The 16,946-nt window shown below is 50.2% G+C and overlaps 1 protein-coding gene across 1 annotated transcript; it reads left to right on the forward strand.

The window, feature by feature from the left end:
* The first annotated feature begins 2,141 nt into the window (after positions 1-2,141).
* PLA2G1B (phospholipase A2 group IB) lies at positions 2,142-9,711 on the forward strand. Its single transcript, XM_079763066.1, has 4 exons — positions 2,142-2,266; positions 6,128-6,287; positions 7,659-7,786; positions 9,542-9,711. The coding sequence occupies exons 1-4, from the start codon at positions 2,233-2,235 to the stop codon at positions 9,661-9,663; spliced, it is 444 nt and encodes a 147-aa protein (XP_079619192.1). The 5' UTR covers positions 2,142-2,232; the 3' UTR covers positions 9,664-9,711.
* Positions 9,712-16,946: the final 7,235 nt, after the last annotated feature.

Raw genomic sequence — 16,946 nt, forward strand, 5'->3', positions numbered from 1 at the left:
CAGAATCAGGCCTAAGCAAATCAGCCACTGCCCCTCTCCGGGCCTCAGTTTCCCCATCTGCCTACTCAGCGCTGCGTGTGTTCTCTCATCAGCCCGAGGGCCTTGCCTGGGGCTTGAGGTGAAACAGGGGAGCCCTTGCAGGTGGAGGACTTCTTCCTCGCCCTGCGCCTGTTTGGGGGGGAGCACGAGGAGCCCGGGGCGAGCCGGCCGCGGGTGGGCGAGGCCCATGGACTCGGCGCGGCCTCAGCCGCCACCGCCCCTGCGCAGGTGCAGGGACCCGGCTCCGGGAAGGGCGCTGGGTCCCAGTCCGCACGGCCATGTCCCGGGGTCCCCCTCTGGACAGTGGCCAGGTGCACCCAGGATAGGAGAGGGTTCCACTGAAGATGGCAGGTGATGAAAACGGCACTTTTCTCTGAGATCTTCCTCCCTCAACCCCCCCCCCCACTTACCCCCCAGCGGGATCAGGAGTCAAACATCAGGCGCCTTCCGACAGAGGGGCCTCCCGGGGCACCTGGCTGTCCCAGAGGTCAAGGTCAGCAAGGACAAGGCGGTCTGAGAAACCGCCCCAGCCCAGCGGGGCCTAAGGGGACAGGACACCGGAAATGAGGTGCTCTCTGGGACTGGATTCTGGAACAGAAAAAGGACATTTGGGCCCTGACCGGTTTGGCTCAGTGGATAGAGCGTCGGCCTGCGACTGCAGGGTCCCGGGTTCGATTCCGGTCAGGGGCATGTACCTTGGTTGCGGGCACATCCCCAGTGGGGGGTGTGCAGGAGGCAGCGGATCGATGCTTCTCTCTCGTGGATGTTTCTAACCCTCCCTTTCTCTCTGTAAAAAATCAATAAAATATATATTTTTTTAAAAAGAAAAGAAAAAACATTTGGTAAAAACTTAAAGACTAAGGAACTGTAAGTAAGCCATGGGTTTGAGTTTATGAACACTACATTGGAGAGTAATAACATATCAATATTGGTTCATTAATCATAACAAATGTACTATAGTGAGATAAAATGCTCATAAAATGTAAACAAAATTAAAACAGGGTTTGCCGCAGAGATCACATGGGAGCTCAATGGGAAAACACAAAGTAAACCAATTACAAAAGATTATGCGTATGTGGTGTGAAATATCCGGAAAAGGTAGATCTAGAGAGACAGCAGCAGATCGTGGCTGCCTGGGACGAGGGAGAGGGGGTGCTGTGGGCAGGGCTCTGCTGGGGAGGGTGAAATGCTCGGGAACCCGGTCGAGGTGATGGTTGTCCCACAGTGTGTGCATGTACTAAATGCCACGGACTCATTTGCTTTAAAAATAAAATGGTTAATTTATGCTATGTGAAATTCACCCCCAAAGTGTTATGTTAGACATTTTAAATATATATATATTTTTATTGATTTCAGAGAGGAAGGGAGAGAGAGAGAGAAACATCAATGATGAGAGAGAATCATTGATCGGCTGGCTGCCTCTTGCACACTCCACACTGGGGATTGGGCCTGTACTCTACATGTGCCCTGACCAGGAATTGATTAATAGGTTGATGCTCAACCACTGAGCCACGCCAGTTGGGCCATGTAGACATTTGATACAATAGTTCTGAAAACTTTTTTATCCTATAAGTCTTTTGGGGGATTTTCTTTGGGGGTTTTCTTACAAACCCACAGTGGGGAATGGGGAGGGAGCTGGTACTGGTGCAGTGGGGAAAAGAAAAGAAAACGTGTGCCTTAGAATCAGACATACCTAAGTTTGAGCCCCTCCTCTACCATTTGCTGGCTGTGTGACCTGGAGCAAGTTACTTTACCTCTCTGAATCGGCTCCCTCACCGGCCAAGTGCGTGATTGATGGCACCATTCAACGGGACCCACAACTCAGACCCAGGCACATGAGAAGACATGGAGGCAACGCCAAGTTGATGGCGTTGGTGGCTTTGCCACCACCACCCCCCCCAGCGATGAAGCTGGGCTGAGTGCCAAGGGGAGGGTAAGAGGGTCAAGATTCCAAGAAATGTGATTCCAGAAATAACCCCTTTCCTTAAAAAGTGCTGATGACGAATACACACACCTCTCACTGCCAGGGCTTACGTGCGTGCGGTCACCCAGAGCAGACAGACTCAAGGACAGCCCCCAGTCAGCAGGGAGCAGAGCAAACACTGCAGCCTTATCTCGGGGCCCCGGGGTGCCTATAAGGAGGCCGTTCTCAGATGGAGTCAGTCCTTTCCCGCTCATCAGTTTCACGACAGGATGAAACTCCTTGTGCTGGCTGCTCTGCTCACAGGTAGGCAAGTCTTTCCCGCTCCACCCACGTCTTGGGCTAAGATCTCACTCTTTTGGAACGGGGGTCACAGGTCACAGGGCTGGCCAGACCTGGACTCTTTTATTATTTTTATTTTATTTTATTAATTAAAAATATTTTTATTGATTTCAGAGAGGAAGAGAGAGGTAGAAACATCAATGATGAGAGAGAATCATGGATCGGCTGCCTCTTGCACACCCCTCCACGGGGATCGAGCCCACAACCTGCGCATGTGCCCTGATCGGGAATCGAACTGTGACCTCCTGGTTCATAGGTCGATGCTCAACCACTGAGCCATGCCCGCTGGGCCAGACTTGGAGTCTTTATTCAGAGCTCCCTGTGGGGCTTAAGAGCTTCAATATTGGGATTCCCTCAACTCCCCCCTCAAGCTGGCACCAACCTTCAACCTTCAGGTGTGAACTCAGGTAACCCCTCTCAGAAAGGCCCACCCTGTGCATCCAGGCGAACAAAGACCCCTCTTCTTTCTTTCTACCATGTTGCCTTGGTACAAGGTCCCATCTTCCCAGCACCTATCTTTGCTTGCAATTGGTATCTTGTTGGTTTTGGGTTTTTTTCCCCCCATCCCCACCCCCATCTACATGGGCTCTATGAGTGCAGAGACAGTGCTGTTTGCACCGTTGATTGAATGAATAACTGGAATCTGACACATTCCCAGCTCATTCATCCATCATTCATTCATTCATTCATTCATTCAACATTGATGACATCAGACCACCAAGGTATCAGACTGAGATGAGTGAGCCGTGCTCCCTGTCGGAGGAACACACACATAGCAGCTTCATGCGGACTGGCCGCTGCAAAGACAGAGCTGGTGGGATCAGAGAGAGAACAGGGAAGCAGAGGAGGGTCTGCAGACGGGCCGTCATAGCCGGGCTGCTCTGGCCTGAGCAGGCTCCAGGCTCCTGCTCCAGGACACAGGCTCTGCCAGCTGGGCTGCCGCATGGAGGCTGCTGTGGGGCAGGGTGACCAGCTGCCGCCCGTCCTCTGCCCCGGGGTCTGAGCACATGGAGCGGGTCCAGTGTCACAGACCAAGGAAGAAAGGGCAAGGCAGGGGGCAAGGAGACGACAGTGGTGGCTGATTGAAACAGGACCCCAGCCAAAACCGGTTTGGCTCAGTGGATAGAGCGTCAGCCTGCGGACTGAAAGGTCCCAGGTTCGATTCCGGTCAAGGGCATGTACCTTGGTTGCGGGCACATCCCCAGTGGGGGGTGTGCAGGAGGCAGCTGATCGATGTTTCTCTCTCATCGATGTTTCTAACTCTCTATCCCTCTCCCTTCCTCTCTGTAAAAAATCAATAAGATATATTTTTAAAAAAAGAAGAAAAAAAAAGAAACAGGACCCCCAAATCACGTCATGCCATCTTCTCTTTAGGGCACCAGATCTCACAGGGTCAGGCTCTGCAAATGGGGTGAAGGGATCCTGCTCCCCTGTGTCTAGGGGGCCAAGCTTAGACAAACACTCAGCCGGAGGCAGACTTTTTTAACTTCGTCAGTCGACATTTATGGAGCACCTACTGTGTGCCAAGAACTTTAATTCATGCATTGATGATTTCATTCATTTACCTCATCACATGTTTATTGAGTGTCTACTATGTGCCAGGCCCAATGTCAGGTCCTGCGGAATAAAAGCCCTGAGACCTGTCCTCGAGGGCACAGCCCTGTGAGAGGGAGGCATTAGCTAAGCAGAGCGCAGCCTGTGGGAGGTCCTATGCACAAAGAACGTGAAGAAAAGTGGTAGCAGGGGAGCCACGTAGCTTGGGCGGTCAGGACGGGCCTTTCGAGGAGGTGGCTTTTAAACCAGGACCTCCCAGCCTTTTAAAGTGAGACGACGAGTGTGCAGGCAGAGGGAGCAGCGGGTGTGAGGGCCTTGAGGCAGAACAAGAGGCTGTCCTGTTGAGGACGGGAGGCCACAGAGGCCTCCTCACTGTTCCTTACACTCCTGCCCCACCTCAGCCCACAGGCCCCCACGTAACCCCCTATTTTAGGTTCTTCTTACCCTGTTCCAGTTTTTTCACACTCCAACACATTATCTGATCTCCTTTTTTGTAAAAAAAAAAAAAAAAAATATATATATATATATATATATATATATATATATATATATATTATTGATTTCATAGAGGTAGGGAGAGGGAGAGAGAGATAGAAACATCAATGGTGAGAATCATTGATCTGATAGGCTGCCTCCTGCATGCCCCCTACTGGGGGATCGAGCCTCAATCCAGGCATGTGCCCTTGACCGGAATCGAACCCGGGACTCTTTGGTCGGCAGGCTGACGCTCTGTCCATTGCGCCACACCAGCTGGAGCCTGATCTCCTTTTTTATTACGTTTATTGCTTATTGGCTTTCTCCCCGACTAGGATCTAAGCTCAATGAGGTTATAGACCTTTTACTTGTTCCCTGATGTAGCTCGAGCTCCTAGCCCATGGTAGGTGCTCAATAAGCGTTTGCGGAATAAATGATGGCGATAGTTTAAAACCATCCTCATTGGAAACATATGTTCACAAAAACTAGTACACAAATGGTAATGGCAGCACTACTGAGAATAGTGGAAAAGTAGAAACAACCCAAATGTCCATCAAATGACGAATGAACAAAATGTGGCCTGTACAGAGGAATATAATTCAGCTACGGAAAGGAAGGAAGTACTAATATACATGTTACAGCATAAATGAACCTCAGAAACGTGATGCTAGTGAAAGAAGCCAGTCGCAGAAGGTCACATGTGGTATGACTCCATTTATATGAAGTGTTCAGAGCAGGTGAATCCGTAGGGCAGAAAGCAGAATGGGGGTGCCAGAAGGGAGGTGGAGCTTTTGCTAATGGGTACAAGGTGTTCTTTGGGGGTGATAAAAATGTTCTGGCAATAGTGTGATATTTGCACAACTGTGAATTGTACACTGAATTGTGCACTTTAAGTGGCTAACATAGTAAATTTTGTTATATAAATATTTTTAAATATATTTTATTGATTTTTTTTACAGAGAGGAGGAGGGAGGGATAGAGAGTTAGAAACATCGATGAGAGAGAAACATCGATCAGCTGCCTCCTGCACACTCCCTACTGGGGATGTGCCCGCAACCAAGGTACATGCCCTTGACCAGAATCGAACCCAGGACCCTTGAGTCCTCAGGCCGATGCTCTATCCACTGAGCCAAACTGGTCAGGGCTATATAAATATTTTTTATTTTTTTATTTAAAAAAAATATTTTATTGATCTTTACAGAGAGGAAGGGAGAGGGAGAGAGAGATAGAAACATCGATGAGAGAGAAACATCAATCAGCTGCCTCCTGCACACCCCCCACTGGGGATGTGCCCGGAACCAAAGTACATGCCCTTAACCGGAATCGAACCTGGGACCCTTGAGTCCTCAGGCCGACGATCTAACCACTGAGCCAAACCGGTTGGGCTATATAAATATTTTTTAATTTAAACTGATTGATTTGAGACAGAGAAAGAGAGAAACATAGATCTTTTGTTCCATATATTTATGCACTCATTCATTGGTTGATTCTTGTATATGCCCTGACCAGAGATCAAACCCGCAACCTTGGCTGTGGGACGACGCTCTAACCAACTGAACTACCCGGCCAGGGCTTGTTATGTGACTTTGATCTCAATTTACAAATATATATGTTTTTTTAAAGTTTTCATGAAGAAGTCCGTAGTCGCTTTGCCAGGTTTCTGCGTCCAGCTATGTTCCCAGGAGGCAGCTGCCAGCGGTCAGAGGGGTCAGCGGGGCCTGAGAGCGCAGGCTGGCCGTGAGCCCCAGGCCTGCAGGGCCCACAGGGACGAACTTGAACCCGGCTGTCTTCTTGCAGTGTGTGCCGCCGAGGGCGGCATCGGCACGCGGGCGGTGTGGCAGTTCCGCAACATGATCAAGTGCACGATGCCTGAGAGCGACCCCTTGAAAGATTACAACAACTACGGCTGCTACTGCGGCCTGGGCGGATCCGGCACCCCTGTGGACGAACTGGACAAGTGAGTGCTTGATCTGCAGGGGGGTGGGGGGCCGGGGGGGGCGGGGGGGGCACGAGCCAAGGACCCTCACGAGGAAGCACGGGAAGGGGATTGCAGACTTGCTAAGGTCAACATATTTTCACCTCCTGTCACGTCAGCAAATGTTCCGGACTAAATGCAACGCTCACTGTTGGGGATGGGACGCAGAATGCGGGGGTGTGAGTAGTGGGTGCGGCTGCCCTCTAGTGGCAGGACATTGCCACACACACCATCGCAGCGACCACTCCATGGGCATCTTCAGAATGTAGGATCCGACAGTCTTCCTGCAACCACTTTTTATTTTTATTTTATTATTTTATTTTTTTTTAATTTCTTTATTGATTAAGGTGTCACATATTTGTCCTCATCCCCCCATTCCCATCCCACACCCCTCCCCATGGATGCCCCAACCCCCTGTTGAACTTAACCATTGGTTAGGCTCATATGCATGCACACAAGTCCTTTGGTTGATCTCTCCCCCCTCCCCCCACCCTCCCCTATCCTCCCTCTGAGGCCTGATAGTCCGATCGATGCCTCCTTGTTTCTGGTTCTGTTCTTGTTCATCAGTCTATGTTGTTCATCATTTCCCCTAGATGAGCGAGATCATGTGTCACTAGAGATATACTTATAAGAACTGAATGTGAGAAGAGCAATAATAGTTATGCTGACAGGCAAATGAATCAGTCTGTAGTGAGTTTCTTTCTGGACCAACAGTTCTTTTGAGACCCAATATCAATGTCCACCCATTCCTTACGTGTACATGTCGGCACTGACCCCTCAGCTCTGGATGGTGGACAAATGGTGGTAATGCAGGTTCGATTCCCTCTGGTTGGGTCTCGGCCGGACCCAGGGGCACGGCTTCATCCGGACCCAGGGGCACGTGGCCTCACCCGGACCCAGGGGGTGCGTGGCCTCACCTGAACCCAGGGGCGCGTGGCTTCACCCGGACCCGAGATCCAACCTCACCCGGATCCAGGGGCACACGGCCTCACCCGGACCCGGGATCCAGCTTCACCCGGACCCAGGGGCGCATGGCCTCACCTAGACCCAGGGGCGCGTGGCCTCTCCCAGACCCAGGGGCGCGTGGCCTCACCCGAACCTAGATGTGTGCGGCCTCACCCAGACCCGGGACCCAGCCTCACCCGGATCTGCAATCACTTTTTAAATTGCCTTCAATAAACATGAGAAAAGGCCTTACACTTCTTCAAGCCACAAAACCCAAACCTCCCGGAGCCTGTCAGCTGAAACACCGCCCCCCCCCGCCCCCCCTGTTCCTGAGAGAGCAGATGCGGGCGGGCCTGCTGCCCCCGCACCCGCTCCTGCCTCAGCTCTTCCCCCCTCCTCCACCCCCAGGTGCTGCCAGATACACGACCGCTGCTACGACCAAGCCAAGAAGCTGGACACCTGCAAATTCCTCCTGGACAACCCCTACACCAAAAGCTACTCGTACAAATGCTCCGGCTCAGAGATCACCTGCAGCAGTACGTTCACCCCCTTGTTGGCCTGTGGGCCCTCAGTGGGCCGGAGGGAACACAATAGTGCGAATGGCCACCATTTGGTGATCAATTACTTGGTGCCAGGAACTGTACCATTGTGATCCCCATTTTACAGATGAGGAAACTAAGGCTCGTAAAGAGTGTTTGGCTGTTGAACACAGGTCTGTGTGACTCAAAAGCCTCTGCTCTTAACTGCCATGTTATACTGTTTTATTATTTCATAAAGGAGCCCAGAAGTAGCATTTATTAGGCTCTTATCACACGCCAGGTGCTAGGTGAGGCGTGTGTGTGTGAGGTAGGTTTTATTAGCCCCATTTTACAGGTCAGGAAGCTGAAGCTCCAAAATAGCCACTTGTCCAAAAATCACACAGCTTCTCAGTGTCCGGCTAACATCTGAACCCCGCTGCTTCTTTCCTCGAAGTCTCTGGTTTCAACCAGTAAGTGATGCAGCTCCCTCCATAAGGCAGCTCTGAGGAGCAGACAGCTGAAAGGTGTTGTTGCTGCTGTACAAACATCAAAATAACCACAATTCCACTCCAAAGGTGCCACGGAAAACGTTACCCAGAACCCCACCACCGTCAGAAGGAACGTGGCGTATTTCAATAATTCAGTTCATCTCTCTGAATTGTGGGATCGAACCCACAACCGTGGCGTATGGGGACAACGTGGTAACCAACTGAACTGGGTTCCACTTTCTATTGCAGAGACAGAAAATAAAGAGAAAACGTAAATACATTCGATGTTGAGAAGTGTTGTAGAGAAAATAAAGCAGAGAGAGAAGAAAATATATTAGGCCCAGCCAGCGTGGCTCAGTGGTTGAGCCAGGAGGTCACAGTTCCATTCCCGGTCAGGGCACATGCCCGGGTTGCAGGCTCGATCCCCAGTGTGGGTTGAGCAGGAGGCAACTGGTCAATGATTCTCTCTCATCACTGATGTTTCTATCTCTCTCCCCCTCTCCCTTCCTCTCTAAAATATATTTTAAGATAAAATATATTGGAAATATTTCCACATATAGACATAATTATTTTAAATGTCTGTACAATATTCTATTATTTTTTAAATATGAGCTTTAACGTAGAGAAACTGGCTTACTAAACTTCACTAAGTTGAAATTTAAAATACTTCGCTGCCTTAAGTGTATGCTTTAGGGTTTTCCATATGGTTTATAACGGCCTACCTGTGTTATCAGAGGTCTGTAGCTATATGGGTGCGAAATAGACAAGACTTTCCCAAAGGCAGCGCTCACACCTAGGATCACCAGATAAACGCAGGTTGCCCAGTTCAATTTGACTTTGACATAGACAACAAGCAATTTTTTTAAATATATTTTATTGATTTTTTACAGAGAGCAAGGGAGAGGGATAGAGAGCTAGAAACATTGATGAGAGAGAAACATCGACCAGCTGCCTCCTGCACACCCCCTACCGGGGATGTGCCCACAACCAATGTACATGCATGCCCTTGACCGGAATCGAACCTGGGACCCTTGAGTCCGCAGGCCGATGCTCTATCCACTGAGCCAAACCGGTTTCGGCGAAAACAAGCAATTTTTTAGTCTACGTCCCAAACCTCGCATTCATTGTTTATCTGAAATTCTGGCATTTTAATTGCTTAATCTGTCAGCCCTAAACTTGCACCAATGGAATGGCCACTGGGTTATTCCCGTTACTTTTTCCTGCCCCTGGGTTGTAGACAGCAGGCTCCGCCTTGGCTCAGGCCTCTCCGCTTGCTCTTTTCCAGGCAAAAACAAGCCCTGCCAGGCCTTCATCTGCGAATGCGACCGCAACGCCGCCATCTGCTTCTCCAAGGCCCCTTACAACAAGGAGCACAAGAACCTGGACAGCAAGTTCTGTCAGGACTGAGCGCCCCTCGGTACCGCCTTCCCCTGTGGCTCCGCCTTACGCTGTGCCCTCCAGTAAAGCACCTTGTTGAAAGGCTCGCGTTTGGAGATTGTTTTATTCTCTCTCTGCTGAGACGACTGGGCCTCTTCCCAGTCCTTCCTGAGCACCCTTCTCCAGCCTTGGAAGGTGAATCCCTCGGATATTTATTTCCAGGAAGTGAGCACCCTGAGGCCTGAGTACTGACGAACAACCCCTGAGGGTTTACTCGGTGCCCGGACTGTGTGTCTCAGACTCCCTGGTTTGCCCTAAGGCCGTGGTCGGCAAACTGTGACTCTTCGAGCCACAGGCAGCTCTTTGGCCCCTTGGGTGTGGCTCTTCCACAAAATACCACGGCCTGGGCGAGTCTAGTTTGAAGACGTGGCGTTAAAAGAAGTTTAAGTTTAAAAATTTTGGCTCTCAAAAGAAATTTCAATCGTTGTACTGTTGATATTTGGCTCTGTTGACTAATGAGTTTGCCGACCACTGGCCTAAGAGGTTTTGACACTTAGTAAACCCTCCTTTTCTAAGCTGCCGCTCAATAGGAGAGGCCACTTGCCCAGAGCTATGCAAAGGAAGTAGCAAAAATGGGATTTGAACCCAGCGAGCCCAAGAGAACACACACTCTTCCCCACCCCGCACCCCGCCTGAAGCAGTGAGCTCTTGTTTCAGTTCCAGCCCGGTCTCTCCTCTCATTTTCCTGCCTCTGTTTTCAACCATGTAAAACCATTTTTCCTACAACTCTTTTCTCTTCTAAGCCCTTCAAAGACTTTACCACACTCTACATGCTGATTTTTACATTGCGGTCATCAAACATAATAAACAGCCCTAGCTGGTTTGGCTCAGTGGATAGAGCGTCAGCCTGTGGACTGAAGGGTCCCGGGTTCGATTCTGGTCAAGGGCACACGCCCGGGTTGCGGGCTCGATCCCCAGTGGGGGGCGTTCAGGAGGCAGCCGGTCAATGATTCTCTCTCATCATTGATGTTTCTATCTCTCTCTCCCTCTCCTTTCCTCTCTGAAATCAAAAAATATATATTTAAAAAAATAATAAACAATAACAGCTTCTACTTCTAGGTCATTTACTCCATATCACTCTGTGCTAAGGGCTTTCCACATCCCACCTCATTCAATATTCAAACCGGCTCTGTGAGGTCCATATTATTGCCCCCATTTTATGGATGAGAAGCTATAAACTCAGAGAAGTCACTCCCCTGTGATCACACAATTGGCATAGTCAGGATTTGACCAGACCTGCCTGGCGGCAATGCCTGAGCTCTTAACCACTAAGCCAACTTTCTCCACTAGGATTTATGGCTACATTAGCATCGAAATTCACCAGGTAGAGTAGGAAGGGGAAAGAAGAAAACTGAATTAGAAAAGCAAAAATGAGAAAGGACAATAAAGACTATGAGAAGCCACCACTGAGCAATTTTAAAATATACTTTATTGATTTTTCACAGAGAGGAAGAGAGAGGGATAGAGAGTCAGAAACATCGATGAGAGAGAAACATCGATCAGCTGCCTCCTGCACACCTCCCACTGGGGATATGCCCGCAACCAAGGTACATGCCCTTGACGGGAATCGAACCCGGGACCCTTCAGTCCGCAGGCCGACGCTCTATCCACTGAGCCAAACCGGTTTCGCCCACTGAGCAATTTTAAACCACTGGAGGCTGACAGAACAGCAGCCACTGCTGGGTGTGTGGTGGGCAGCAAAGAAGTGTGTGTGTTTGTCTCTTCAAGAAGGAAGTATGTGTGGGTTTGTCTTTTGGCCCAATTTCTCCCTCATTTCATTCATCCATTCAATGGGAAACAACTGCAAGCCCTCCCACCCCGCCCCTTAGGAAGGAAGAAAGGTAAGATTATTAGGAGACTACTTATTCCGACTTTTTTCTTTACAATTATAAAACAAACAACAGAGAGAACAGAGTCACCTGAGTACTCAAGCTGGACTCTAAAAATATCCTCTGACGTAAAAACCTTCATTTTTTCATTATCTCAAGGACTAGGGGCGGGGGAGAGAGAGAGAGAGAGAGAGAGAGAGAGAGAGAGAGAGAGAGAGAGAGAGAGAGAGAGAAACAAGTGCTCATTACTGGAAACGGAAAATGGGAAACATTACAACAGTGGCTGGGATGATTTAAATGAATAAATAATTAAATATACTGCACTGAGAGTAACTCGCAGTCGGGATTATAGTACGGTGTTAGATAGGAGCCACAGTGCTCCGCACACCTCGCACGCTCATTAACTGTTTAACGGAGGGACAGTGTGGTGCAATGGTTTGCTGCAGTCGAAGACTAAACCACGTGGCCGTATTTACCTTTTCATCCACGTGATCCGCCGCGCCCAACCCTGTCAATCCGCCAGCCACACCCCGGGGCTGGAGGGATTTCGGGGTAGAAAATGTGATTGGACACTTTCTGGGCACGTGGCTCTCCGTGCCTCTTTCCTATTGGTGAACAGGTCCCGCTTCCGGCCTCCCTGCGCACCTCCCAGGCTCAGGCCCCGCCCCTCCCGGTGGCGGACCCGCGCCAGCGCAGGCGCAGTGGTTGGCTGCGTCCTCTAGGTGGCGTCCCGGGAAGGTGAGGCCCCAGGAGGCCCGGGTGGGCGGGTTGAGGGCGAGAAGGCGGCGAACACACGTGGGTGAGGTCCCGCTTCCCGGCGGGCCTGGCCTCACGGGGTCTCGCACCCACCGCGCGTTCGCCCCGCCTCCCCCAGGTCCCGCCAGCTTCCAGCTGGTAACACCTTCGTGGCTTTCACCCCGGGGAAGGCAAAAGGGGGCTGGGAAAGTGGGGGGCTGGGAACCTAAGGGGGCGGGAGGGAAGAATGGCGAGGGGCGAGGGAATTTTGGGCGGAGCCAAGGGCCTTTGGGGCGTCCCAAGTCCACACTTGAATGCCCACCCCCACCTTCAAGCGTTTTGGGTTTTTTTAAGGTGAAGGTATTTGCAGGTTTGACCTCCATGCTTTTGCATTTGTTGTTCTCTCCGTTTGGGATGCTCCCCCTTGCCCCCGCCTGGTGAATGCTTATTCGTCTTAGGGGACCTAGCTTGGGGACTTCTGGAAGTTTCCTGTGCCTTGTCCGTCTTCCCTCCCAAAGTCCGGGTTTCCGCAGCCTTAAAGAGGGAGAGTGAGCTCGGAACTGGACGCACCTGACTGGTCGCCCCGGGTGACATTTGGGCAAGTTACATAAGCTTCAGGATCATCATCCTTCAGAAGAAATAATAGTGCGTAGGATCATGGATAGATAGGGTTGGTTGTAAAAACTAGGTGAATCAATGCTTCCTACAGTGTTTGTTGTGTAGTAAATGTTTAATCAATATGATTTTCCCAACGGAATGGAGAAGGAAGCATATTCACTTACTTTCTTTAGAAAGGCTTTATTACATCAAGACTTTAGTACTTTATCCCTAGCTGGTTTGGATCAGTGGATAGGGCAGCAGCCAGCAGTGAAGGGTCCTGGGTTTGATTCAAGTCAAGGGCACATGCCCTGGTTGCAGCTCAATCCCCAGTGTGGGGTGTGCAGGAAGCAGCCAATCAATGATTCTCTCTCATCATTGATGTTTCTATCTCTCTCTCCCTCTCCCTTCCTCTCTGAAATCAATAAAATCTCATATAATAAAAGGCTAATATGCAAATTGACCAAATGAGGGAACAACCGATCACTATGATGTGCACTGACCACCAGGGGGCAGACGCTCAATGCAGGAGCTGCCCCTTGGTGGTCAGTGCACTCCCACAGGGGGAGCACCGCTCAGCCAGAAGCCAGCTCACAGCTGGCGAGCACAGCTGCCATGGCGGGAGCCTCTCCCAACTCCGAGGCAGCACTACCGAGCAGCCAGCGGCAGCAGGTGCAGCGGGCTGGAATGAGCGCGAGCGGCACAGCGCCTGGCCCCAATTCGGGCTCTTCCCTGGCCACCTGTCGCTTGGTGCACTGCTACATCCCCCGAGGGGTCCCAGACTGCAAGAGGGCGGGGCTGGGCTGAGGGACAAACAGACCCACCAATGCACGAATTTTGTGCACCGGGCCTCTAGTATATATATATTTTAAAATAATAATAATAAAACTTTTGCCCTAGCTGGTTTGGCTCAGTGGATAGAGCGTCAGCCTGCGGACTGAAGGGTCCCGGGTTCAATTCCAGTCAAGGGCACGTGCCCAGGTTGCGGGCTCAATCCCCAGTGGGGGTGTGCAGGAGGCAGCCCATCAGTGATTCTCATCATTGATGTTTCTATCTCCCTCTTCCTTCCTCTCTGAAATCAATAAAAAATTTTTTTTAAAAAATAAAACTTTTGTACTTAAAAAAACAAACAAACAGGTACACAAAAGGGAAATGTGGTTCTGGAGAGAGTCCTGTGATTCTCGTTAGAGGAGTCGATGGGGCACAAAGGTTTGGCAGGTATGACGGCTTTCCTTTCCACCCTCCTCCATATTCTCACGACAGTGGCTGACATCTACTGTGCGCCAGGCACTGCTGTGAGCTTCACACACATCACTGCCCTGCTTAAGCTTCATAGCAGCCCAAGGAGGGAGCTCCTCTTATCCCCACTGACAAAACGACTGAAGGCTAGATAAAGCAACTTGCCCAGGTTCACCTAACTAGTACGTAGCAAGAGCTAGATGGAAATCCAAGTCTGTCAATCCATGCTATACTCCTTTCCTAATAGATTGAGAGGGGAAAAAACTGCTCTCCATTCTTGGATGAGTTTAATTTTTCCTCGTGAAGTAGAAATCCGTTTCGTGGGGGAAAATGAAATGCCAAAGTCTGGATTGTAGAGCACCATCTTGAATCTCGGCAAGGATAGCGTGTCTGGAATTAACTAATCTGGTGGCCACCTCTGCCAGGCCCAGCAGCAGGTGACCAGCTCATCCAGGCTTGAGCACTCAAAGTCCTGCATCTCAGGGAACCCCTCAGTAGGGGGCAGTCTGGGACAGTAGGTCACCTGACCCAGGAGTATTGAGTTTCTTATCAGTCCTTCCTTTGACCGTCTCAGGAAAAGTTGTGTTCACTGAAGACTGACTTATGTGCACCCAGCATCTCCTGTGAAGTTAATGCCTACTGAGCTCACGTAAAATGCTTCACACGGCCCTCGGGATGTAGTGTGCTCAGTAAGGCTATTGTTTAAGGGGGAGGTGAGAGAGGATATGCAGTTTATGACAGCATGAAAAAGAAAACGAGCTGAAACCAGTTTGGCTCAGTGGATAGAGCGTCAGCCTGTGGACTGAAGGGTCCCAGGTTCGATTCCAGTCAAGTGCATGTACCTTGGTTGTGGGCACATCCCCAGTGGGGGGTGTGCAGGAGGCAGCTGGTCGATGTTTCTCTCTCATCAATGTTTCTAACTAGCTCTCTCTCTTCCTCACTGTAAAAAATCAAAATAAAATATATTTTAAAAAAAGAAAAAGAAAACGAGTTAGTGGGAAGGTTCCAGTGTTATGTTCCTCTTTGCCTTTGTGACTCCTACTTACTAAAGCTGTGACAGCAGAGCAGAAATGTGGGAGCAGCTGAGGGAGAGCCTGGCCGAAAGTCACGTCCAAAGCGGGGCTTATGCAGCTAGAACCATGTGACCAGGGCGGTGACCAACTGGGAGTGTCACTAGAAGATGTTTGTTATTCCAGCCGAGGGCACTTAGCGTGGACGAGGGACTGCCATGCTGGTGGGAAGCTAAAGATGTCAAGTGAGGAGACCTGAGAACCACCAGCTTCAGGAAATATCAAGTTCCTCTTGAGACAAATGTTTTGGAAAGAATTCCGTCTCGGGAGGAAATGTGAGCAGAAGGAGCATTCCTCAGGCCCTCACGGGGTCTGGTGAAGCGTGCCAACACTGGGTGTGCGAGCCTGCCCGCTCTCCCTGGCAGCCTCACCTCCTCTCCACGCCCCACGTTGAACCATCCCTGGTCCCCTGGCCAGGCACGCTGCTGGCTTCTGCTGCTACCCCAGGCTGACTTCTTTCTAGCCATCATCTTCAAACGAGTCTTGTTTAAAAGGAAAAGAACCGGGAGGGCCCAGCTGGTTGGGTTTCGTGCACCCACAGGTTGCCGCCCGTTCGATTCCGGGTCAGGGCACATGCCGGGTTGCAGGCTCGATCCTCAGTAGGGGGCGTGCAGGAGGCAGCTGATGGATGTTTGGCTCTCACATTGATGTTTCTCTCCCTCTCCTCTCTCTCTAGAAGTCAGTTAAAAAAACAGAGTTGCGAGGAAAATCTCCATGGATTCTAGTCCTGGCTCTGAAACTACGTACTATGGCCTTAGGTAAGTCTGGATCTTAATTTCCTCAAAAAGGAATGGGGGTGGACTAAATTGTCTCGTTCTGTCATTCCATGCATGACTGTATCATTTCAGGTGTAGAGTAAGGGCGGGGGAGATAGCTCACCCTCTGTGAGCCAGTTGAGGGCAAGAGGTTGTATCTTTGTAGCCTCAGTACCTTAATATAGTGTCTGTCAGTAACATTATGAGGTTTGTGGGTGAAAATGGCTTGAGATTCAAAAGACCCAGGCTCAGTGGATAGAGCGTCAGCCTGCGGACTGAAAGGTCCCCGGTTCGATTCAGGGCATATACCTTGGTTGCGGGCACATCCCCAGTAGGAGGTGTGCAGGAGGCGGCTGATTGATGTTTCTCTCTCATCGATGTTTCTACCTCTCTATCCCTCTCCCTTCCTCTCTGTAAAAAATCAATAAAATATATATTTTTTAAAAAGGCCCAGATTGAATACAATTATTGGTACTGACTTTGGATAACTGAGCAAATCTGGTTCAAAATACTTCAGGATCTCCACGTGCAAAAAAGCTGGGATGAGAGTACAAAACCGTACACCTCTTCAGAGTTCACTCATGGCCGCGGCAAACGGACAGTTGTGCGGGTGAGAAGCACTCTGTGTGTTCGGATCCTGGCCACCCCGGTTAACGAAACCTGCTTCCCAGGCAGGTGCAGGATGAGCGTGCATTGCTCGCCCTAATTGTAGACAAAAGACTGCTACTCTTCCGTCCGCTTCACTTCCTGAGGAGATTGTGCAGAAAGCTTTGCCCCGGTAAAGGATTCTTTCTGGCTAATGCAGTAACCAAACAAGTCTTGCTGCTTCCCCGGCAGAAACAAATCAATTTAAGATCCCACTTGGGAATCCACTGTTTCCTCCCTGCAGACCGGGTTCAAGGCAGGTGTCTCATTTGGGCTGAAATGAAGCAGAAATCCTTAGAGAACCATGTCATCAAGTCCCATTTGCTTTTAGCTGATTAAAAAATAGAAACGTACCGCCCGCATACCTGGTGTGCTATTCAAAA

The sequence above is a fragment of the Cnephaeus nilssonii genome, assembly GCF_951640355.1.
Source record: "Cnephaeus nilssonii genome assembly, chromosome: 22".
Classification (NCBI taxonomy): Eukaryota; Metazoa; Chordata; class Mammalia; order Chiroptera; family Vespertilionidae; genus Cnephaeus; species Cnephaeus nilssonii.